General features: G+C 36.9%; 1 protein-coding gene across 1 annotated transcript; it reads right to left on the bottom strand.

Moving 5' to 3' along the window:
- Window positions 1-2,784: 2,784 nt before the first annotated feature.
- On the bottom strand, window positions 2,785-26,382 carry Gint3 (GDI interacting protein 3). The gene is made up of 7 exons (XM_089253126.1): window positions 25,832-26,382; window positions 23,935-24,278; window positions 15,181-15,268; window positions 14,464-14,655; window positions 13,956-14,365; window positions 8,717-8,846; window positions 2,785-3,145 (listed from the first exon to the last, which is right to left on the bottom strand). Exons 2-7 carry the CDS (start codon window positions 24,162-24,164, stop codon window positions 2,891-2,893), a joined length of 1,305 nt encoding a protein of 434 aa, XP_089109252.1. The 5' UTR covers window positions 24,165-24,278; window positions 25,832-26,382; the 3' UTR covers window positions 2,785-2,890.
- Between the last annotated feature and the right edge of the window lie 549 nt (window positions 26,383-26,931).

Here is a 26,931-nt window from a genome sequence, read left to right as displayed (position 1 = left end):
AAAATTCAAGTAGGCTTCGTGTAAAATACGGGAAAAACCGGGACACTTTTGCCAAAAAGTCGGGACGGCCAAAAAAACAGAAAATACCGGGACTGTCCCGGGAAATACGGGGCGTATGGTCACCCTAGTCACAATAGTTATTTCCCGATTTCCCGGGAATTTGTTCGGGAATAGAAAACCGCAAAAAATTTTCGCGCGCGAACGGGCGGCGGGAATTCTCGCCCGAAAACGCTACTTTATTCATTCTTGCGTAATAAGTCTAAACTTCTTGAAAGTAGTGGTATTTCCGAGTGATAGCAATACTTTCAATGGCAAGTAAAACATTACATGGTATCAGTGACGGCTCGTGGTCAGATATTATGGACGGCGCAGATTTCGAAATATTTACTGCTATCTATCGGTGAAAATATGTAGTCAAGTATTTACAATTATGTATATTGTAAAGCATTGCACTGCATTGAAAAAATTTATTTTTGCATATCGAATTGTTTTTCACATTATCTGCATATCTATGCAGTACAAAAAAAGGATGAATTTTCGAGTGTAATTATAATGCTCTATCAACAAAACATTAATGTAAATAATTTACGCAGTGAGTAAAGGCGTAGCAAGTGCGGGGGACTTGGGGGGGGTCCCCCCTCTCCCTGCTCGAAATGTGAGAAAATGGTAGGAAAACAGATGGTCAAATCTATTGTTTTATCACTTTGGTTCCCCCCCCCCCTCCCGAACGAAATTTCTGGGCTACGCCCTTGGCAATGAGCCTAATTACGGCCGTCTCTATTCTACCCTAGAATAGGCCCTGGCCTAATCGATATTTTAACAAAGTTGAAAATCATCATTTAGGTTCACCAGTTGACATCGGCAATGGTATTTCGCAAATTGTGAAAATTCACTCTTCTTTCAATATTATATTCTAGTTTATATAGAATGATAAAGTTATGAATATAAACTGAAGAGTCAAAAAAACTGGTCCAGGCATGCGTATGCAAATAAAGAGATATGGAACCAATCAGAGTACGGCGCTGGGGTCGACAACGCCTATATAACACAACAAGTGTCTGGCATAGTTGTTAGATCGGTTACTGCTGCTACAATGGCAGGTTATCGAGATTTAAGTGAGTTTGAACGTGGTGTTATAGTCGGTTTACGAGAGATGGGACATAGCATCTCCGAGGTAGCGATGAAATTTGGATTTATTTTCACGTACGACCACTTCACAAGTGTACCGTGAATATCGGGAATCCGTTAAAAAATTAAATCTACGACATCGCTGCGGCCGGAAAAAGATCATGCAAGAACGGGACCAACGACGACTGACGAGAATCGTTAAACGTGACAGACGTACAACCCTTCCGCAAATTGCTGCAGATTTCAATGCTGGGCCATCAACAAGTGTCAGCGTGCGAACCATTCAACGAAACATCATCGATATGGGCTTTCGGAGCCGAAGGCCCACTCGTGTACCCTTGATGACTGCACGACACAAAGCTTTACGCCTCGCCCCGACAACACCGACATTGGACTGTTGAGGAATGGAAACACGTTGTCTGGTCTGACGAGTCTCGGTTCCAATTGCTTCGAGCTGATGGACGTGTATGGGTATGGAGATACGTCTAGATACGACTCTGACAGATGACAGGTACGTAAGCATCCTGTCTGATCACCTGCACCCATTCATGCCCATTGTACATTCCGACGGACTTGGACAATTTCAGCAGGACAATGCGACACCCCACACGTCCAGAATTGCTACAAAGTGGCTCCAGGAACACTCTTCTGACTTTAGACACTTCCGCTGGCCACCAAAATCCCCAGACATGAACATTATTGAACATATCTGGGATGCCTTGCAACGTGCTCTTCATAAGATATGTCCACCCCCTCTTACTCCTACGGATTTATGGATAGCCCTGCAGGATTCAATGTGTCAATTACCTCCAGCACTACTTCAGACATTAGTCGAGTCCATGCCACGTCGTATTGCGGCACTTCTGCGGGCTCCCTACACGATATTAGGCAGGTGAACCAGTTTTTTTGGCTCTTCAGTTTATATTATTTTTTATACTCAAAATATATTCCAATTTGAAAGATAGATGGCGGCATCAGTATTAGCGGCGCGTTTTAAACGCGGCCAAAACGAGCGCAATAACCTGTGCTAACAATCCCCTTTCTCTCGTATTTCTCAAGAGTATATCGTATCGACGGGAAGCGCCTATATATAAATGAGGAAAAGGATAAAGAGGAAAGAATAATACAAAACTCTCTCCGCGGAACCTTGATGGCCCGTACTTTAAGGAACAATTTTTTTTAATCAGTGCCTTCCCCGAAAATATTTTTCTAATTAATCAAATTCATTTGAAAAATAAAGAAATCCAATCGTATTAAGTTCGTATCAAATACATTTGAAGAATTCAATTAATGACGAAATTTTCTGGGGGGGACGCGCCTCCTTCACGGTATACATTGGACCTGTATTTTTCCGTATTTTGGCGGTACCATCTTTTTTTTATATTAATGTCCTGTTTTTTTTCAAAGAAGCTTATTCAAATTGTTTTTGTTTTTTTTGTCAAATTTTTCTCTCACAAATTTATGTTCAATTTTTTTTCAAGAAATACATTTTAATACACTGTGGTTTGCAGTAGCCTTTTAATTAACGCCCATCTGCAACTATTCACCTGCAATTGACAATGATTCCCCCATTTGACAACTTTATCAGTCACAATTGGCAATATCTTGCATCCATAGGGGAAAAAAAGTTAAATGCATTTCGAATTGACAAAATAATTTGGAACATTAAAAAGCTTTATTAAACACAAACATATATATTACATAGCATCTTTTTTTTTCTTACAATATCAAGATTAACAAGTTAATAATAACAAGCCAAATTTCACATGTCTTGCAACAAGCCCATTGTTTCTGGTTTCAAATAAGCAATCTCGCTTTCAGGTGTAGCATCTTCAACATCCCACTGCAATGTTAGAAGTGCAGCTGGCATCAGTTTCAGATTCACTAATGACTTATCTAGATCTGTGAGCTTGACGGCAGCTGGACCTAACAGAGAAAACGACCTGTTTGGATCTTCGAGATTATCTCTGATAAACTCGACAAGGGCCTCTAGTTTCTCACGTACATTGAATGTACCCTGAAATTATAAACTTTAGCTGTGACATATTACAGATTACACTTGCAGTTTAACTTATTTTATACAAGTGAAATATCGCCCTAGCACATGTAGAGAGCAGTGGTTCTTAACCTTTTCCCATCCTGCAATCCCCCCCGAATAATATTGTCTATTTGTTGGAATTTTTTTTTTTTTGCAATTAATTATATTAACTATCCACTAATTAATTGTCGCAAAAATTCTAAAATTGAAAGATAATTGCAAAATAAATCTATTAAATAAGAAATACACAGGTATCAACGCAACAAAATTCAAATTACTGTGCATGTCGATTTTTAGCGACTAATCTGTTACTGTTTTTTCATTATAATGTATTTTTAATTGAGGTTATTTCTTTTTCATCTGTAAAAAGTGGTGAGAACCCCAATTCGTGAAAATCACAAAAGGCTGTGGAAAATTTTAGAAGTGTTGGCAAAGCTTTTTTTCTCTAGTTTTGGGAACGATTCCAACAAAAATTGTTTCAAGTAAGAATTTTTAAATTCAATTTGAATACATGAGCTGGCTCACATTCCAATGAAACAAAAATTTACTAAATTACAATCATTTGTAGAATTAAAGTAAAAAAAGAAATGGACATAAAATATCGCTAATAGAAAAAGAAACTTTACAAACACAAGTCTAAAAATTACATAAAGGAGTGTGCCCTTTAAATCTCTTCAACCATTTCAGTACCACATTACAAAAAATTAAATAATTATTTACATTTTTTGATAGGTCATTTCGGTTCTAATTAAAGCCTAAAAACAAAATTCAAAATATTGTCTAGTACAGTGGTGCACAAACCATGGGTTGACAGAATCACGAATGTGCAATGTCCTTGCAAAAAAAGAATGTGAGAAATGATGTTTGAATATTTACTCCACCCATGTTACTCTATGGAAGTTGTTTTCCTAAAATGTTTGGTAGCATGTTTCAAAATAGGGATACACATTCACATTTCAGGTACAACTTAGATAGCAAAACAAGATATCCAAACAGCAGATAAAAGAAAAGGTGAAAATTTTTGTACATTCATGCTTCTTGCATGTGGACGACAATATCAAGTTAGTGCTTTTACAGAGTGACTTGGAGAGAATCACTCAATTTCAAAATTGTATACTTCTTGAAAATATTGACTAATCAAAATCGAAACAAGCAATCCGAAAAGAGCTTTCGGGAAAACATGTTTACTGGCAAAAAATGGGGTCACGAGACATGTGTCAGCTTATGTGGGAGTCATGCTCCAAAAAGTTTGTGCACCACTGATCTAGTAAACAATGATTTAACTAACCTGGTACTTGAAAGTTTTTTCAGCACTATCGCTTATAATTAAGAATAAAAAAAACACTGATTCAAATGTGTTGAATAATATATAATAATGAATATTTTCCTATTTTGAAACAAAGAAAACCATAACTTCTTTTATGCATTTGTTAGGGAACACTTTGAAAAAGCAGTGTTTTAATGCATTACACTTTTGTGTAATGAGGTAAACATCTTAACGGGGCAAAACATCTTAATGGAATTTTATTAATTAACATATTTAAAAAACTAGTTGTCCCACACTTGTGCTGTCATCTGATAATTGTAAAGTAGTTACAATCTTTATACTTCACAATATTCAACACTCAACAATACAGGGCCGTAATAAGGATTTTTGTTGCCCAAGGCAAACATTATTTTGCTGCCCCCAGAACTTTAGAAGTCAGTAATTTTATAACAGTGTTCTTTGTTCCCAATGTTCCCATCTAAAATAGTCTGCCCATAATCTTTTCCGCCCTGAGCAGTTTCCCCTCCCCCCTGCTCCCCCTCCCAGTTCCGGCCCTGCAACAACATATGTAAGAAATGTTTATGGGGGGTTTGTGAGGTGTGAAAATATAAGTACGGTTCGTATCTTTGAATTTAAAATATGTATCATCATTTCATGTAATTCAGACGAATTGGAAGAAATGGATACAAGAACTGGTGAAGGCCAGTATTCAGGTGGGTTCGAAAATGAATCTGCAAACGACTAAAGTTATGTTCAACTCCTTTGCTTCGAAGACGAATATCTTACTCAACAACATAGAGATAGAAGAAATAGAAAGCTATGCATACCTGGGACAAGAAATTACCATGGACAACTGAATCATTAATGAAATAAACAGAAGGATCAGGGTCAGATGAGCACTTTTGGCAAAAACTGTGTAGTTATGCCTGAAAAAGAAAAGTGTTTAACCAGAGTGTGCTACCAGCACTAACTTATGAAGATGAAATATGGGCACTCACAAGCAAGATGATCAAAAGCTACAGATAACACAAAGGAGCATGGAAAGATGTATGTTACGCATCACAAGGAAAGAATGAAAATGAATCACTTGGATAAGAATCCACACAAAGGTACATATCATGGAAAGAATTAAATGTTTAAAATGAAAATGGACTGGACATATTGCAAGACAGGACAACAGATAGACCACAAGAATTCTGGATTGGTACCCCCGTGGTGTTGAACGTCTGAGAAGGGGGTCCCCACGCAAGATGGATCGACAAGATCAGGAAAGTGGCAGGAGTCAACTGGATGGCTAAAGCATCAGGAAGAGTAAAATGGAAAAATTTAGAGAAGACCCTCATCCAGCACTAGGATTGCAAAATGGTTGTCATCCATTGCCAATCTGTCATTTCAATTTCTCTGTGAATGTTTCAAATTTCTCTGTGAATGTTTCACTTTTCATCTCTATCTCGCACCCCAGAAAAAATGCTTTACCTGGTTAAGACCCGCTGATCCAGCCTTTATTCTATTAACAGTTACTCATTAAATCTGAGAGAGAATAAGCAATATTGTACAAATCAAAAACCACATTTTCCTGAATCATCATCTACCAATTGTAAATGAACATACAATATGGTGCATTTTTCCCAATCAGCACATGTTGAGAGACACTCTTGGTTGGTTATGTATTGAGTGAATTGAAAAACCTTCAGCTGTGATACTTAGCCACCAGTAGGTGTTTTTCCATACAATACCTACCACTGACGTTGGGGAAATAGTGGAAAGAAAATGAACTCATACGTCTCACCTCAAAAAACTCATTCTTTATTTGTGTTTATTTCAAGCTGCTTGTTAGGCCACTTTAATATCTGTTCTGGGACATGGAAGACATCCCTATTCCAAGTGATTTTCTGCCTGGGAGTAAAAGGTCAAATTTTTGGGTACTTCAATTATAAAAACTCTCTATTCTTTGTAAAGTTGGTGTGCTCCAAGATACCTACAGCCTCATCACAAAATAATTAAATCCAGGTGCTACCCCCCAAACCAAACAAAAACCGATTTGGAAGCATGGATGAGGACAATGCAGGTGATTTTAAGGTGTGATAGAATTAATTAAACGGGTGTGGGGGGGGGGGAGGAATTTGCATATACACTCAACCTAGCATTCTCACGAGTGAAAAATTTGTATGAGCTAGCAAACTGGTTTTCTGAAACATTGCACACAAAAAACAGGTAAAAACAAAAATCAGTTTTTTCGCTGATGCCAGACGAGTGATTACAGCCGTAGGCCGAAGATGACGAAATGCACAATCATCGTCAGTCAAGGGTTGTTTTTCACGAAGGATCCCATTTCGTAGTAGGGAAAAAAACTCCCATCCATCAAGAGCTCAGTGATTTTCACCATCCGCATCATCTGGCAACTCTGTTTCAATGCTTTTGCAAGGCATTTCTAACACCTTTGCTCAATCAAAAATGACAAATGGGAAGAATCTTTAGATTTCTCCTGACATTTTTGCCAAACCCCCCCCCCCCCCATGCTACCCTAAAAAATTTTACTACCAACTCTATTTACCTAATAAAAATTCCTCTGTGAAATATCTAAAAATTTTGACAGCAATAAAACTCATAAAGCGAATGATTAATTTTAGAAATGACATGGAAGCATACAGTCATCCCTCCATATTTGTGGGGTTGCATTCAAGGGGTGACAGCAAATAAGTAAAGTCTGCCAATAACCCAAACCCTAAAATTTTGTTCTTTAGGCATTTAATTTGCATAGCACCTGCTTTTTGTGGAAAAACTGGGGGGAGGTTATCCAGTGATTCAAGGTGGTTCTTTCTGGGGAAAGACCAACATAATGTCAGTCATTTCTTCTAAATTCCAGTTAATCTGTTAGAATATAGTAGCAAGGCTTAATTTAACAATTTTACTACATGTGAAAAACGTACCACAGATGGGTCTATTTCATGGAAACAGTCGTTGATTTAAACTTACAAAACTCTTTACCATGTTGCTCATAATGAACGTGTCTTATGATTTGCAATCTTGATCATCTCCATGGGGGTCTCGCTTCGGTTTCACAAGCAGTCAGCTCCATTAATACCTCCTCTGTTAATTTTGGAATTGCTATTAATTAATTCTCTCTAATTGCTTTTATCTTTACACCAGTGAATCCTTCTCCATTAACAATACAGACAAATTGTTTTCATAATCCAAGCTTTCCCCTGCTGTTCATACAAAATACTACTACTACTGAACCAGACATGCACCTCGTCCATATTCCTCTGAGGAACTTCTAACGAATTGGTACATGTTGAAATTGTGTGCATATGTGTAGAGAACCTGACGTAAAGTTTGCTTCTGTGTAATGCTCATTGTGTGTAGTGCTTCCATCTGCCATCAATTTTTCTAACTATGAGTGAAATGTAATGATTGAATAAATGTATTGTTGTGGGCATGTTGCTCTCTGTGGCGAAACTTTTTAATGGGGAGATAGACTTGCATTCGCGCCTCAAAGTTGGGAACCACAGAAAACTAACTTCAGCTGACCACCACTACAGCAACGGTGGTGTTCGAACCCAGGTCCTAACGATGCAAGTCTGTCATTATGACCACTCGACCACCATAGGGGCTCATACAAAATACTGGGAGATGTAGCTTAATCTTTTCATTAATATCTCACGAATTTGCAAAATAAATAATGGTGGCTATAGTGTGCAAGTTAATCAATACATAACTTGCATACCTTTTTTGTTGCACCCACAAAAAAACAGCACATTCTACATGAGAGACACAGGGATCCAGGGGTGTATAGTAGCAGCAACAGACAATTGAATTTTAATTCACTATTTCTTGATGTATTTGACTGTAGAGTCATTGATGCCGTAATAACAGAAAACCACAGCAATGAAGCAAAACTTTGTCAATATTTCAATTTTTCCTTGTAAGTTTTTCACTTTTAGAAACATTTAAACAGTCTTGTATAAATATTTTCAGAAAAGCCTTTACCAGCGATTTTTAAAATATTCATTTAACATGTACAACTTATATTTTGTTCCGATATGAGAATTATCACTCTGCAACAGTGTTTTCCAAAACAAACTGGGAAAGAGATCGTTAATATATGAAATTCACGATCAATTAGAGCCGACTGGATTACCGGGACATATAGCAACAGTTGTGCAAAAAAAACTGAAAAATAAACCTGATAGAGGGAATGCAAATAATTTAACTAAAGTAAATAATTATTCTCACACAACATCGAATCATACATAGTTTAGGAAAACATTTGTATGAATTACCTGTAATATTATGTTATCCGGAAATTTAACCCTGACTAGTGAATACCGGTAATAGCGAAGCTCTCTTATGTCATCCCTCTGCCTCATCGCTTTTGTTCGAAGTTGGCTGTTCAGCTCCACTGCTGCTACTCTGAAAGGCAAAAAAAAAAAAAATCAATAAAAATGCTCATAGAAATTATACAGATTGGCTCGAAGAAGGCCATAATACCTAAAGCAATGACAGGAAATTCAGTTTTTTTTTCAACAAGTACAGTAGAAACTCCCTAATCCAGACCGATTCATAATTCAGACATATTTGTCAGCCCACATATTTTTTTTCCCTTAGAGATCTCTGATGGGGTTTTTTTCCCCAATTAATTAAAAATCAGTTTCAAATATTTTTGGCTCACTTTTCTTTTTTGTTTGAATGAAAATGAGAAAGTATTTCAAAATACTCTTATTTTGAGCGAGAGAATAAAATTCGCCACTGTACTTCTGTTTGCAGCCAATAGATGAGTGCATTCACTGATCCATGCAATTCACTACGGGATCACTTTCCTGTACAGAACATTGACTTTTGTCACTCTATAAAAATGGGCACAATTATGTCTAACAGGTGAACATGAAAGATGTGGATTGGAGTATTGTACAAGCTTGGAAAAGTATGACTTCTAAAACTTCAAAGAATTGTCTAGCATAATGTAAGGCCTTCAACACTGCTAGACAACCATGGTCATGCCAAATTTCATGTTTCCACCAAGCATGAAGCACCAGTGATATTGTATATCCTACAAATCTGTGAGTTTTCTGGATTATTTTACTACTGTGACTTATACATCAGAGGGTACTGAAAATAAATCTCGCAAGGCAGGGCTGTTACTGGGGGGTGGGGAGAGCAGGCTAGTCTGATGCCCTGGGTGTTAGACCAGAGGGGACGCTGAATTTACCCTTTAATTACCCCTTCTATATTATGTGGGGGAGGGGGCCAAAATGAACGCTTGCCCTGGCTGAAAAAGTACCTAGTTGCTGCACTGCTTGCAGGGGTGAGAATTTTGTTGAAAAAATATGAAATGTAGAGATTATGATTTTTTTTATAAAATCCAACAGATGCTGGAAAAACACAAGTCTATGAGACAACAGAAAACAACCAATGTATTCCAAGCGGCTCTAGCAAAAAAATATATCTTGGGAATAAGTAAAATAATTTACATATTGGACGTAACAGTAAATGAAATAACATAACATATTCAAAACAGTAAATGAAATAGAAATACAATAAAAAAAACTTTTTACTGTGTAATTATTCATACAGGGTGATCCTAAATTCAAGGGGCAAACTTTAAACTTTGGTATTAGAGTGATAAACAAGAATACTTTGTCGTATGTGTGGTTGAATCGCATTAGCAAAGGTGGTAGAGGGTGTTTTTAGAGAGAGAGCACAGCAGCACTTCACCAAAAATCAAATATATTTTTCTGGCAGATTTGCTGCAATAAGTGCAATAAACCATTAGAGGATGCAGGTTATTGTAATGTGCCCTTTAGCAGATTATGCCAAAATCTATGACCTACATCAAAAAACGATCTGGAAGAATTTTAAGAAAAGTGTAGAAAACATTATTATGGGAATTTTTACTACTACTAACTTAACCACACTTAATGCACTTCGTACACATTCCTCTGTAGAATTTCTAACAAATCGGCACATGTCAGAATGTGTGTTGCGAGTGTATGTGTGGCCCCTAATGTATTTATGTTGTTTAGTTGCGCTGGTTTAGTGTTCATGCTGCTATCTGTCTTCCATTTTCTGAAGTAAAGATGGAAATGCTTGAATTTTCATGTTATGTCTGTATCGTGTAAGTCTGCCTGTGCTCTGAGTAGAGACTTTTTCAAATGAGAGACTGGCTTGCATTTGCACCTTGAAGCTGGAAAACTGCAGAAAACCAGCTACAACCGACCACCACTACAGCATCAACAGGGTTCGAACCTGGATCCTCAGGACAATAGTCCAGAACGATGCCCACATTACCGCATATTGGTGGGAATTTTAACTGCAGAACATTTCCAGTCAGCTGAGGGCTTGTTACAGAACAATGCAAAACATTTTGCTTTGGAGATAATGTGGCAGGACTTCTTACGGTGCAACACAGGTAATACAAATTCTGTGTTGGAAGTGAGATGAAATAATATATGGTAAACGGATCAAGTTGTAGGGCCAAGGAGCCGAAAAGAAAGGTTGTTGACAGTTCGACAAGAGAGCCAGACAAATTTGACAGTAATGAAAAATACATATTATTCAACTGCTATTTTTAAATGAAGTACATAAGCTAACCCTTCAACTGTGATGCATATTTCAGTGAAATGCATATAAAATGGACATTGAAGTATATAGGCTAACCTGAAAATGGACATTTTTCCCCCCATGTTCAGTTCCATCTATTAAACAGTGGACGCTCATATAATTAACACATGTAATTGCAACCTTCTGTTATAACTAGATCCTGGATTATATGCAAATGCATATTTTGGCTCTTTTTTAGCATTAATGCATAAAATCAAAGAATTTTCAGAATAAGTGCATATTTTTGAAGCTTTATTTTAGCTCAATCACTTTTTTTTATTAACAATATTTCAAATATAAATATTCCTTATATTTTCATAACATTGCTTTTTTTTGCCTCGCAGGTGAGATTTAGTGAATTACTAGAGAGATGTTTATAGCACTGTATTTTCAAAACATCAACCCTTTTATTGTAAGGTTACTTCTAGATATATGTCAAAAATGTTCAATTTTTTAGAAATAATGTCAAAATTCTTTTGTTACTGATTATGAATTTTAAAAAATATCTTTTTTGCATGGTGATTTTTTAATGCATATATTTTCTCAATTTTGGTACATAATTTGTAAAATTGTAACTTTTCTGGACTTTTTAGTGCATATTTTTAAATTTTTAAGTGCTTATTTGCATATTCTTAGAGCATATAATCCAGGCTCTAGTTACAATGGTGTTACAATAAGTCTAAAATTTTTCCCTATTCATTCCATATTATTTTTCATCCAATTTAACAATTTACAAAGACCATCCAATCAAAATGCCAGAACTCAGCACAGCCCTGCCTTTTTTAGCAAAGAAATGTACAAAATCTGTTTTTTTTATACATTGGAGAATTGGGTTCTTCTTTTCTCTCTCTCTCTCTCTCTCTCTCTCTCTCTGCCACTGCTTACATTATAACAAAAATGATATAATTTTTTTTCTTCTGAATTAGTTATTATGCACCAATATAACACTGGACATCAAGCTAACCATATCCAATAAGTAGAGCCCGAAAGTTCAGACAAAATGCCGTTAATACCTTTTTTTCTGTAAAAATACCTTTTTTGACCTTTTTCTGCCATAAATGCCTATTTTAACATAGTTTTAGGTTTATTGGTGCATTTCAGTGGCCATAATATGCAAAACTTAGATATTTTGAGCATCAAACACTAAAGAAAAGGGTTTTTTTTAAATTCCAATACCAATTTTCATCAGAAAGATCCCTCTCCCACTTCCAGCTCCATTTAAATGTGAATAAGTGATCTGAGAAATAAGGAACTTAATATTGCCATGAGTTAACTTTGCCTTAACCAGATGTTGTTAGTATGACTCCCACATCCTGCAGCATGGGCCCCTAGGCCGAGACCTTTCGTGGGCTGCCTTGTCAGATGTTTCACGGGCTCCAAAGTAGTGAATTTATTGCATGAAAAAAAATTTTAAATGGTAAGAATCGTCCCGGTGGCCTCCAGATAAAGCCCTGTCAGCCCACCCTTGTGGGGGGCCATGGGTGTTAGACGTGGGGTTTCAGATGAACGCAGCCCATGTTAAAGAAGCCGAGGAAAATTAAAAATTTCCCCTTCTCCACATGCTTTACATCACGTCTCACTCAAGCATTGAATTGCATTGTATATGTATAGCTGACCAATGAATGTCTCAAGAGGTCATCAGTTGACATCATGACTCACCCAAGATAGGGTAGGAGAAGACAGAGTTCTGAGAGGCCCATGTTATTTTGATTTTGAGAGATTTTATTTATTTTTACACCATAAATGCAATGCAAACAACTATGGCTATTTATTTTGCATGCATATTTTTTGATATTCAATTAAATTGACCAGTCGCCCTCAGGGGTGCATGACAGATGAGGCAACACACAGGGTCCCGTTGCTTGGAAGTCTGGAATATGTGGGAATATAGAAAAAGTAAAGTTTTTACAACGACAGAACAAGGTAGCTATACTTTAACTATAGAAATGATAGTGTGGTTATTCCAAATTATACATCAAATAAATGAGAATTATTCGCAATTCGAAGGAGCCCCCTCAGATCATTTTCTCTTTGGGCTCTACATTTGGTAATGATGGCCCTGGAATTGACCTGAGGGACCTGAAATACTTTATTTTGGGCTTGAAATTCAATTTAACTTAGATAATAATGCAGTTGTTATAAACAATAATTAAAACAATAGACCAATTAAGTGCAACTAATTTTTCAGCTAGTTTTTGGACCCTTTTTTAGTTTTTAGTTATATTTCCTTCCTTCCATAATGCCTTTTCAGTGCCTATTTCAGGTATTTTTAGTGCCTTTTTTACCTGCCTATTTCGACCATTTTCAGTGTTAAAAATTCTGAGCTCTACCAATAAGCATCTAGTGTACGAATTTCTAAATAGTGTGCTGCTGTACTTTAGGGTGCCACAAGATCAGCTATGTAGATATACCGCTGCATATCTTGAGAATAGCATAACATCAAAAATATCAAAAGCAATTTCCAAGTGTGTGAGATATCTGGCTGTTTTGCAATGGGTCATCAATTAGATTTTGATATTCAAAATTAAGTGCTGAAAGTTCTGCTTTTGATACAATGGACAGGGCAGAGATAATATAAAGAAAGAAAATCTCAAGCCTTACACGTTAATCTTATGATCTCATGAAAAGATTTCTCCAATCATGAAGAGATCTATCTCTCAAGATAAAATTAGTTCAAGTAAAAAATAGAGAAGGATTTGATCACTTACAGCACAACTAGATCTATCTTGATTGTGCAGAACAGGACACCAAAGTGACTTTTGGGGGGCCAAGAGGATTATTGCACTTTTAATGATAAGGAACAATCACCATTCAGTGGACTATGTGCTTGGTGATAAGGGACAATGAATATTCATCAAATATTCTGGTTGTGAATACAAACAGGTGAAATCAAAAAAGCACATATCTGGCAGTGAAACATACCTTTCTTCTTGTTCTTTGACAAGTTCTTCCACACTCAGATTGAAGAAATCATCTGGCAAGGTGATTTCCTCTGCTGCTGCAGATGGTAAGAGAACTTTAACATTACGATCCAAAGAAGGACGAATTGGTTCAGCGGAAAGCAAAGCTTCCTTCAACATCATCAAATTTTCGATATCAGCCAGTTTTTCTTCAGGAAATATGTAGAACTGCTCAACTTCACCTCCATCACTCGTTTCCAGCTCCTTCAATTCGAATCCCAGGGCCAGCAAATAATCATGGGTCCCTTCCAATGAAGCAACACGTTCTCTGAAAACTTTGTTGTTGACACGGATTTTGCGATATTTCTCTTCTGTGGGATCATCAATTATGTTCGTCAGATACCTGGACAGAACTTCGATACCTCCCTTCACCTATCAAAATAAAGTGAAAATATCATAAGTTGATAGAGCTATAAGGAGCAAAATGTTGAGGAAAAAAATTTCAAAATGAAGCTAATAATGACACTTACTTTTTCTTTGTCTTTATTACAAGTATGGATTATCAAACACGAAGTTAATCCTCGTTCCTCCGGAAGCTGTTCATACAGAAACTCCTTGATCTTATATTCCATTTCAGATCGCGGTAAAACATCCGGACCAACCAATGGGCAATTGAAGTAGACTCCAGATACAGTCAAGACCGGACAGCTTTCTTGAACTACCTACATGATACATAATACAAAACTTGTCTATAACAATATTATAAGGATCTAGAAAAATATACTTATAGATGCAGGTTATCATTGTGTGTGTGGAGACAGCTTGAGCATTCGCACATCCAATGTTTATATAATATAATGTATGCATGTAGTACAGTGGAGCCTCTATAACTTGACACCCTAAAAGTATCGATAAACATGTCAGCTTTAGCAGATATCAAGTTAGAGAGGTTTCATTTGATCTTGCTTTCACATAAATATAATTTATGTATGTATGTGTGCTTATGGTGTATGTAGTTGAACAATTCTATTCCATCATCTATAAATTAACAAAAAAAATTATCTGCAGTTTTCAAAGAAATGTTTCAACAAGCGTGGTGGTGCTTCAAGAAGGGGTGAAAAATGTGTACATATAGAACTCAATGCAATTCATGTTGAAGATCATGAAACCCCATGACTTCTTAGCATTTTTATTTTCATGTAGTGTATTAAAAGAAAAGAACTAAAAAAAATTAGCAATATACAAACCTCTTTCGGACCCTTTTTCGCTCTCTCAGCAGCTTCTGCTTCTTCCTGCAATTCCTTTTTAGCTTGAGCTCTCACAGCTGACAGAGACCTGGGAAGAAAGACTAAAATTAAAACAATGTAATATTTTCTATTCATTTTTGAGCCAGAAAATAGCTAAAAATGTTGTATTTAGTGAAAAAAAACCTAGTTCAAGTCTATTACTTTTGCCCTCATCGGGGCTAGCATTTTATCGAACCATGGTCCTCACCAACCCGTTCTTTTTTCAGAGACACACAGAGAAGGTTGTTAAGCCAGATGTGTTTTAAAACAAAACAGAAAATTAAAAGGGGAAAATCCAGAACCAGTGTCTATGCTTTGAAAGGCCCTACCTTTGTAGGGCTGACAGGGCTCCAGACCACGGATCCAAGATGATTTTTATAATTTTTCACACTATAAATTCACTATATAAGGGCCTGTAAAAGTCTGTAGTGAAGATCCATCAAATAGCCCAGAATAGAGGGCCCTGCTGTTGAGTGTAGGGGCTGTGTTTGCCACCCTCAGGGAACTGAAGTAACAGTATATGCTAAGTGATGGTAAGAAAGGGGTGTCACTAATGAAAATAGTGAATAAATCAATAAATAAAAATATATATCGTGATTTTGGAAGTGGAGGTGCATATACAACCCCATAAAAGTTCTTAAGGGAAATTTCAGACGACTCTGTGCATGCAGGAAAATGTTGCATAGTACACATGATATACATTGGATCAATCAACTCTGTTGCTGATGTATCTCTCCCCAAAAAGTGTTGCGAGTACTGGCCATGGGCCCCCCCCCCCCTAGCGTCAAAGGTGAAGTCGACTGATCTAATGTATAAATGTATATGTGAATTTACATCATCATCATCGTGCCCCGGCAGCAATAATGATGTGCCCCCCCCCCCTAAACTTCCAAGTCTATCTCCGCCTATGGCAGGAACGGATCTAGAGCTCACTGTTGGGAGGGATGATTTCCCCCCACATTGTGAATGGGGTGGCCACACATCCCATATTGTACTGTACTTTCCGGAACAGTCATGGTTTTCATTCTGTTCTGACTTGTTTTGAAAAAATGCCCCGGTTTTTTCCGTCGAATTTGTTATTTAATCAAAAACATTAATACAGGTAATTTTCAACGGATTTATTAAATGCAATATTATCATATTTGCATTTCGTTTGGGAGGGCGATCACCCCCCAAGCGAAATTCAAATATCATAATATTGCATCACCCCCCCAATCCCCCCTCCCCCCATAGATCAGCACCTTGAGTGGTCGTACAATATTTACCATAGAGTTATGCAAAGCTTCGTTTTTCAGAAGTGCTACCAGAGCCACTCCTACCAGAAGTGGGATCAGACATGTCTCAATTTCGGGGCACCAAAAATGTTTAGGACTTCTTTGCCCAAATTTTATATATTTTATGGGAGAGGGGAAATCATCTATTATTTCAATATACATAGTAATGCTGCAAATATTCTTTTACAAAATTTAAAAGCACAATCAAATGTAAATTAACACAAAAAAATTGATGAAAATTCAACACAATGTTATCTAAAGCTGAGAGAAACAGGTTTATGGAATTTTCTCTTTGTCCTTGATACATTTCATCCAGGTACATTTCACTCCCGGAAGTTACGCCCCATTTCCAAAGCAGATTGTTCTTCATTCTTCTGCAACCACCCCTCGGCTAACTGGACAGTAAAAATTTGCATAGTAAAAATTCCCATATTATTTTCTACATTTTTTCTTTGAAATTCTTCAAGATTGTTCTACAGTAACACTAATTGTCTGAGACATAGGTCACAGATTTTGGCATATTCTTCTTTGGGGCACCCCAGAAATTTTGCCTGCTCTGACTTCGTGAGTGAGTGGATGAGTGATCAAGTGCGTGACCGTATGAGTGCGCAAGTGAGTGGGTTGGGTAACCCATATAAGTGTATGTGATGATAGTATGTGACCATATGAGAGACCAAGTGAGTGTGGTTACTCATACAGTCACTAACTACTGCTTAATCGCACACATTCCCTACAGAATTTCTAATAAATTGGTACACACAGGAATGTGCGTGTATGTGTGATGAACCTAAAGTGAAGTTTGTTTCTGTGTAATGCATTTATGTGGTGCTGCTATCAATTTTTCACACTATGAGTGAAGTGTAATGATTGAATAACTGAACTGTTAAAGGCCTGTTGATCTCTGTGGTGAGAATAATGAGGAGATTGGCTCACATTCGTGTCTCAAAGTTAAGAACCACAGGAAACCAACTTCAGCCGACCATCAGTGTGGCAACGGTGGGGAGTTAAAACCCAGGTCTTCGCGATGCGAGTCTGTCACTATGACCACTCACCCACCACAGCGGCTATGATCAATAACTTGATCATGAAAACAGTCACTCATATGATCACTCACCTAATCAGTTGGTTGTTCACACAGCCACTCACTTGGTCACTCATAAGGTGGGAGCAGGCAAAATTTCAGGGGCGAAATGTACCAGGCACAAAACATCATGAACAAACCGTCGGAGGAAAAAATGTCTGAGGCTAGATTTTCGGGTCCAGAGAAACAATTCCTGAAGCTAATATAAATTTTAGAATTGATGAATTAAAATAATTACAGATTTATATAAAATAAATAACAAAACAAATAATTAAAAAAACAGTGGACACACCAACACATAATTGACTACACCAATGCTCAAAAATTTAGCAACAAACTGAAAATTTGTCACTGTGTTACAGTAAGAACAAAAAGCTACCATATTTGCAATTTTGCCCGAAATGAAAAACATGAGCCAAAACTAATACAGCAGAAAATTTGCTTAGCAGGATTTTCTGGGTGGCATAAATTTGATACATATATGGCATCATTTGAACAGGTTCCGTATCTTCTCATTGTGTTGTTGTTAAGGAAAAGCCAAATCTTAAAAGACAAATACATATCATTTAAGTGAGAATATTCCACGAGCAGCAATAGGGAGCACAAACACCACCGCTATACACCAGTAGTAGCCAATAAATTGCTATCAAAATGGAAGGACAGTATCCCAGAGACTCGCGATGTCTAAGAGTCACAGCTATTCGACAATGATCATTATTAATGTTTTTAAGCCTAATGTCACAGATCATACACAGCTTGTCGAATTGGTTCAGGAATAATATCAACAGAAAGAGTGGTATGACACTACACAATTTCTCTATGACTGTGTGAAGGTGACACAACCAATGGTTGCCATCTCATTAACGTCCTTACATCACATGGCAAGGTTGAACTGGTATCGAGATCACCTTTTTTTACAGTCCACAACAACAGGGAATGTGCTTCATGTGGATCATTCTTGGTTCACTCTACACACTGACTGTCAGCGGATAGAAATGTGGAAAACGTCTTGAAATCTTTATCGAACCTGTGGCATCCACAACAGGCACACCTGCAGAGATAGTACAGTAGAACATTAATTATCCGAACATCAATTTTCCGAACAACTCGGTCAACCGAACACCTTTTCAACCTAACTCATTTTTAGTTTTCTAAAGTCAATGATGCTCAACAGTTTGTATTTTCTTAGCTTTGATAGCTTCATTTCTATTGTACAATAATCCACTTCCACATATCGTACCTGTGAGCTATAGACGTAAACAATCCAAGTACAGTGTATATAGTTATAAACGATTCGTAAGCAAACAAACCCTTGAATAGGAGCAGATTTAGCTGTCATTTTTTTTTTTTTTTTTGTCTATGAATTCATCTTAATCCTGTGGGTGTGCCTTAATGAAATGGAGGCAAGGGTCTTCTTGACAACAAAAGTTCTTATCATGGTTTTGTCGGGGGGATATATTTCCTTGCTTGCTTTTTAAGCAGATATTTTTCAATTTTTCTGTAGCTTTAGTAGTGTCAACACTTTTAGTCTCTCTCAAGTGCAGAATGGCGACAAAAAAACCCACGTTGTTTTAAACATTGGAAAAAAAAGTGGAAATAGTGAAAAGATTGAAAGCGGGTGATGGTGGAAACTTGCAGCTGAATACGAACTAGGTGTGGCAACCATCAGTAATTTAAAAAAAAAAATTGCAATAAAATAGAAAATTTTGCAGCCAGTTTGAAAACAGCAGACGGACTAAAGTCTCGCAAAGTTTTAAGAAGTTATGCCCATATTTTCATGGTTTTAACGCAACCGCTGAAGACGATCAAAATCTTCCAGATTCGAAAGAATGCTTAGATATGCTTCAGGAACTCCCTGTATTCCAGTCCTGTCATGAAGAGGATGTATCTCAATGGTTGAAAATTGATAGTAACGATCCGGGATATAATTTTTTTGGATGACAGGGTTACAAAAGTGAACAATCAAGTTGATCAGGATGACTGAAAGTGATGAAGATGAACCAACGGCAGATGTATTTATGCACAGTGAGGCAGAACAGGTTTACGGAAAATTCACAGACAACAGTTCAATGCGAGTCAGAGGTAGTGAGCGATTGAATTACTGAGTCAGTGAGCGAGGGATTGAGCGAGTGAGCTACTGTGTCCATGAGCAAGTGAGTGAGCTATTGAGTGAGTGACTGAGCTACTGAGTGGATGAGTGAGTAAGTGAGTGACCTAGTGAGTAAGTGAGTGAGTGACGCAGTGAATAAGTGAGTGACCTAGTGAGTGATCCTAAAGATATGGTGGAAAGTTTTAATAATGACTATAAGAAGAAATTGAGATGATACGAAAAAAATTACAAATGCTGTTGCAGAAGAGAATATATTGAATAATTCCATTAACTCTATATTTTATTCAGAATCTTCTAACGAAACGTTAAAAGGAATAATAACAGAGAATTAAAAGATAATAAAGTAAGTGGATACCAGATGAATTAACTCCCTTAAAATGCTTAAAATCATCTCCTGTTATCACTTTGATATTAGAAAAAACATTGTTGATCATCAATAAGCAATGGATTATTTTTTCATGATGAACTAGCTGTTACCAGCGACTTCATTGGTGTGGATTCTGCAATCTCAGATTTACTCAACAATGATTCCCAGTATACCACTTTAACACCTCATGATCCCCATGCAGGGTTGGTAAAAAAACCAAAAAACCGGGTTTTTTTTGGTTTAAACCGTTTTTTTTGTTTTAAATAGTATTAACATTAAAAACAATGAAATTTCTGAAAAATCATTCAAACTTCCAATAATTAACAAAAATAAAATGTTTATTAATGTAATTAACACTATTCCCATGCTAATTAATCAATAAATATTTATTACATTTTAACAAAAACCAACTTTTGCAATTCAATTATTTTTTGCTTAACTCAATGGATTACTGTGTTTGAAAATTCTTTTAATGCTATTATTAATCATATAACATATAAAGGTTTTTCCTTAGTTACTTTCAGTATACTTAATTAGGAAGCTATTTTGCAAAAAGTAATAAAAATTAGGTGAATATAATATATTTAATGAAGCATAAATAATGCAGATTAATTAGCAATGATTTACGATATACAGGGTGATTATAACTAAGGTTCTGATTTCAAAACACTGTAAAAAAAGAACGATTGTCAGAATGACTTGAAAATTGACATGAATATTCCTGAAAAAATTCAATTTTATTTGATAAAGGGGAAAAAAATACTTAAAAATGTAAAATTAGAACGATAGCCAGTCATGGCAGAATGATACCTTAATTATAGCATTTCACGATTTCATAATTCATGGAAACATCACAAAAAACAAAGTAATTGAACAAATAACTACAACTTACTTAAGAAATGTTCAATATGTTGTCCACAACATGTTCTGGCTATGAGGTTGAAAGCACAAAAATTCTTGTTCAACAACAGAATCGGAGTAGGCCATGGTCATAATGTGGATGTGCTTGAAATTCAGCTTTATTAAACCAAACGTGCCCCCCCCCCCACCGTTAATATTCCTGAGGAACTTCTAACATATAGGGAATGATGTGCTGGAGATTGCAATTCACCAAAGTTTGCAATCTGACCACTGTTTATCACATTTTCAGGTACCCCCTCAGCCAGAAGTTGCAAGGGTTAAGGTGCATCCTGTCAAAATGGGTCTTCAGCAGCTGCTTTGCTGGTACTGCAATGTGCATCTTGATAGAAGTTCTATCCACACACTGATGCTGTGGAAGTGCCGAAATAATGTGGTTGCACAAAATAGATTATACTGCTGGCCAAGTAGTACAGCATCATCTACTTGCACATTTTGCACTTTTTTCTTTTGTGAAAGAAACTTCCATTGCTTCAGGAGTATCCGTGCAAATTTTCAAGTCATTCTGATCAGTACTTATTGTATAGTTTTGGAATCAAAACTTAAATTATAATCACCCTGTATATAGCTGATTATTTTTCATAAATCTGTTACTACTTTACAGTAGAACCTTGATTAACTGGGCTTAACAGTGTGTGTGTGTGAAAGTATAAAAAAAACAACTATTGAATATTAAGACTGGGAGATATACAGTAGGAGATGTGCTACTTCTTATGGGAAAGAAAATGAAAATGTATGTGAGGTAATGTAACAACTAGTACACTAGTCTTTGTCCTTTAAGGACAGCTGGTGTCTTTCTTGGATTATAGGACCACCTACCCCTAGCATGATGGTGTCACTACTGTAGCTGCTTCTTTGTGAAGGGGAAAAAGAAACCCTGTGAGATAATACACCACCACATTTAGATGTGTGATGCAATCCTTATTCATGAATTTGCTAAAGATGGAGCATCAGAATGTAGCCAAAGGTTAGAAAATGTTGTAAGAATGAGAAATTTTGGCTTTTATATATAACTTTAAATAACTAAGATACTTCATATGAAAAAATATATATATATTCAGGCCACTTTTATAAGACTTTTGAAAAAAAACACATATAAAATGTTATGTCATTTAAAGATATACCATCAGAATGTACCCCAAGGATATAAAATGTGGTAAAAATGAAACATTTTGGCTAATAATGAACCAATATGATATTTTTCAAGGAAAAAAAATGATATTTAGGCAACTTTTATTTGATTTTTTTTAAAAAACCACTTGGTTTAAACCAAACAACCCTGTCTCCGACTATCATTTTTTTTTTTTTTTTGGCAATTTGCAACCAACGAGTTTTGGTTTTTGAGTTTGTTCCTCTGCTTTATACTTGTTTTCAAAGTTGACACAAGGGATATCAAACTGTTTTTGCAAAATCAACTTACATAATTAACAATTATTATTTTTAAATTATTTACATTATTAATTATAATAAAAATTTCGGTTTTTTTTAAAGATAAAATGGTTTTTGTTTTCTCGACATTACACAAACAACAGATTTGGCACAGCCAGCAAGCGAAGCCCCTCAATGGAGGAAAATTCTACAAGAAATGAGAGAAATAACTTACTGTATGTACCGGATGTGTCTCTTATTGGCAGACTTGTACCCTCTTAATGCTTACAATGTGGTCTTTCTCGCCCTCTAGGGATAACGCTGAAAACATTGGGAGAAAAAAAATTCTGAAAAGACCACGGCCCCTCCCCACAAGGGCAGAGCTGACAGGGCTCCAGCCCTGGAGCCCAGGACAACCACCATCATTTTTTGTTTTATGATGCTATAAATTCACTATAGCACAGGGCCCGTGAAAAATTTCAGCCTAGGGGCCCAACTCCAGGATGTTGGGGCAATGGAAAGGACATATGATTATCAAAACAATTGAAACCTGTTTCTTTGGGGCTCACATCATCTACGTATTATCGCAAACAAGCAGTAAACAAAGCACTTGAGTGTCCATTCTGAAGGGCCATCAGTCAGTTCAATGGCTATTTTCATACACATCAGCAATAACCCTAAAATTTATTGCTTTTGCGCTGACAGTATGCAAGAAGAACTGTTGCAGCATGGCGTTTTCACTGCATACAAAAATTTGTGTATTTGATGGATATAAATGGCGTCTTTTCAAAAGATTTGGGGTTTGAGTTGAAGTGAAAATGGTGAATACAGTCGAATTCAGGTCAGGGTTTAAACTGGATAAAAAATTCCTTTTGCAAAAAAGCGAAAATGAGGGGAAAAGCTTTAGCAAAATGCTCCAATGCTGATGTAATGATTGATGGTTGGACGTCTACTCGTTGTACCTCCTGTACGCATTTTTGCGAAAGTGGTTGCTACTTTCTTCGCATTCTACGATTTTGTTTCACATTTTGCGAAAAATTCGACCGTAGCTCAAAAAGCCCGTCATTTGGGGAGGGGGGGCATCCCCCCCCCAGGTTTTTGAAAATACACTAAAAATTGTATATATGTAATTATAAATACATTGAGTACATATTCTCTGCCCCCCCCCCCCCCGGAAAAAGTTGAAATGACGGCCCTGGTCGAATCCCATTTTAACGAATACCAATATAGTGAAAATTTTGTTTTAATGAACACTTTCCTGATCCACCAGATAAATTTTTATACTAACAATGCAAAAAACCTGGAATTCCTTTATATAACAAAATTTCATTATAACGAAGTGATTTCTATGGTCTCGTGGAGTTTGTTATAACAAGATTCGACTGTAATTGAGGTTTTGAGTGGAATAAATGAATTATTTTAACATTAAAATATATAGGAACAAATTGTGACAGAAGCCAAATGTCGTATAAACATGAAAATCGTATAACTGGGTGATGTAAAAACAAGGTTACACTGTACATCGAGCAACAAATTCAACAAGACATAAAAACTCTATTGTAATTTTTGTATAAATCAATAAGTAATAAAGAATCACCAATTGACTGGTTTGTTCTGATTTCGCTCTGCTCGTGACAGTGCCGCTTCAGCTGCTTTTCTTCTAGCCTCAGACTGCTCCTGAGATGAACCAGCCCGAGGTTGTTTCCCGCTATTTCTCGGTGCCGACACTTGTTTTGGTCTGTCATCAGTGAGTTTATAACCCCTGCCTGCCTTTTTGAATTTTCGGTTCAATTCTTTCTCCTTGAAGAAATTCCTTATTTTATCCATGTTTTCAGCTGGCGGTGCTGTAATTCCAGACGTTCTTGGATTAAATCCTAGGCGTGTGCTCTGATGGGAGCTTTAATTCTGCTGCTTCTCTTTTCAGGTCTTCGGGACTAGAAGCTGGAAGAAATTTGATGCGAATAAAACAAATTTAAGCACACAGATACAAATCAAATGTAGGACACAAATATAATGCTGACACATCCCGTCCCCAGTGCTTTATGAAATCTATTTTTTGCTCCTGTTATTAATATGGGAGTGAAGCATTTCCATCCCTCTCCCCAGCACATATGACAGGTGACAACAGTTCCATTCTAACAATATGTATTGCCCTGGAGAAACACACCCAAAAATTGACAAGAGTCTCGCCACAGACCTGAGTACACCCGAGTTGTGCTTGGTTTGAAAGAAAAGGTTTAGATAGGTCACAGTCCCCTTTATAAATAATCTATAGCACAACAAAAATGAGAATCGTCCCAGCGATCCCAGGGCTGCAGCCCTGTCAGCCCCACTCTTATCCCTTTAAGACCGAGCTTGATTTATCAGTCAGGTGAACTACTCTACGAACATTCATGTTTTAGTTACACAAAACAGCATAAAATAAACAAGAAATTTATTCATACAAAAGATAAGACTTTGTTGAGTCGAGCAGAATGGCAACTGATTTCTTTTCTTCCTCTCCGGAAGAGCGCTTTCCATTAACGACCGCACTCACAAAGTACCCCACTTTCAGTGCAGATAACACGAACTAATTATAGACAACAACAACAAAAAATGTATATATAGTCGAATCCTGTTATAAGAAAAAAAATCTTGTTTTAACACTTTTCTAATTCCCTCAGATAAGTTTACATAGGAAAAATGAAATTTCATTATAACGAAGTGATTTCTCCAGTCTCTTTATCTCATTATAACAGGATTCGACTGTACATATAAGTACAAAATTATACATGCATTTATAAAATGAGACGATTCGGGAGACAACTTAACCTGCCTTAACAAATCACAATGGGCTCGCCGTTTGCACTGTCACTCTCTGTGGCAATGTGTGGTATTTAGTGGCATGAGCAGTGATTCCACATGCCAGGAACTGAGAATCCCATTGTTTGAACCATAGATGTGATTGTATGGATGACCCTGTTGAGTGCAGGCGGAATAACAACCGATTTCTTTTCTTCCTCCCTGGAAAAGCGAGCTTTCTGTTAACGACCACAGCACCAAAATTTCCCAATCTCAAAGGGTTATGGCAAGGCCTTAACTAGGATTTTTGCCACCCAGGGCAAGCATGATTCAGCACATGACCCAACACAACTTTTAAATTCGATAACTTTATAACATTATTCTTCATTTAAATTTTGCCACCCGGGGAAGTTGCCGCCTCTAGTGACGACCCTACTTATGGGGGGGGGGGCATTCCCATAAGTTATACCTCTTCCATGACCTGATTTTAAAATTGTGACTCTTCAACAATAAACATCGAGCTGAGGCTATTTCAGTCCCTCCCTTAACAAATCTTGTGAGGTTGCTGAGCAGCACGATAATTAATGAATACATAATGCAACACCCCCCCCCCCCCACAATCTTACAAAGGAAGGAACTTGACTGGCAACTCTCAACCCCAATGTTTACTTCATGTCCTACCACCCAAGTCATTGAATGATAATAGCCATTACCTGGGCGCATGAAACGTTCGGTTATTATGTCTCCATACTTCTTCCACGAAACGTAGATGCAAAACAAATTGAAACCGAGGACGCACAGGAGGACCCGTATAATGACCAGTTGGAATTCGTCGACCTCACGAAACGACGTGACCAGGAAATTGATCAAGTCTTGCACATGAACAGGTAACGCATCAAACAAACTGTTCAACCCGTCGCTTTTCGAGGAGGGAATCAAAAACGACAGCAAGTCGAGAAGAGGCATTGAATCTTCTTCTTCTTCTCGATCGATGACATGAGCGGGGAGAAAAGAAAAAAACACACCAATCCGTTAACAAGGGCTAATGAAAACCCATTAAATACTGTAGTCATTGGACCACAGCATCATCATCATTCGTGGATGACTGTTGTTTTGTTGATCCTAGACCGTAGAGCAGTATTGCCAGATTCTTAAAAGAAATTTCCAGCCTACCTTCCTGGAAAGTAGTACCGAAACAATCAAACTCTATATGGTCAGCAAAGTAAAACTCCAATTAGAAGTCCAGGAAGCTTTTTGCTGTCACCTATCCGTCCCGTATTTTCCCGTATTTGGAATCTCAATGTCCCGTATTTCTCTCGAGGAAATATGGTCAGCCCACCTATCCAGTAGTTCGAGAACTGCGCTCAATGTAAATGAGCTTGAAAAAATGAATCACAGACGGAAAATATAGAGTTTGGATGACCATACATACCGTATTTCCCGGGACAGTCTCAGTATTTTCTGTATTTTTCGCCGTTACAACTTTTTGGCAAAAGTGTCCCGGTTTTTCCCGTATTTTACATGAAGTTACTTGAATTTTTATTCTTTACTCAAGTCAAAGATTGAAATTATTTTTTAACTCAGAAATTATATTGTGATAATTACAAATATAAATGAGAATATTAATTCCCCCACATTTGTCTTGGAGAACGTTGTTTTCCGTGGAATTCATTTTAATCCACTGCAATTTGTAGTAATGCTTCATTTCCCGCAATTGTGATTTTTCCGTAATTTCAACAATATTTGGCAACTTTGTTCGGATTTGGCGTCATTTTCGGTAATAATTGACAATGTCCCGCATTTTTTTGTATTT

The sequence above is a fragment of the Pholcus phalangioides genome, unplaced genomic scaffold (assembly GCF_987345545.1).
Source record: "Pholcus phalangioides strain wild (caught in Gottingen) unplaced genomic scaffold, Ppha-v1.0 ptg000032l_1, whole genome shotgun sequence".
In the NCBI taxonomy this organism is placed as follows: domain Eukaryota; kingdom Metazoa; phylum Arthropoda; class Arachnida; order Araneae; family Pholcidae; genus Pholcus; species Pholcus phalangioides.
The sequence above is the reverse complement of the archived record's forward strand: the minus strand, read 5'-3'. Positions and strand labels throughout refer to the sequence as shown.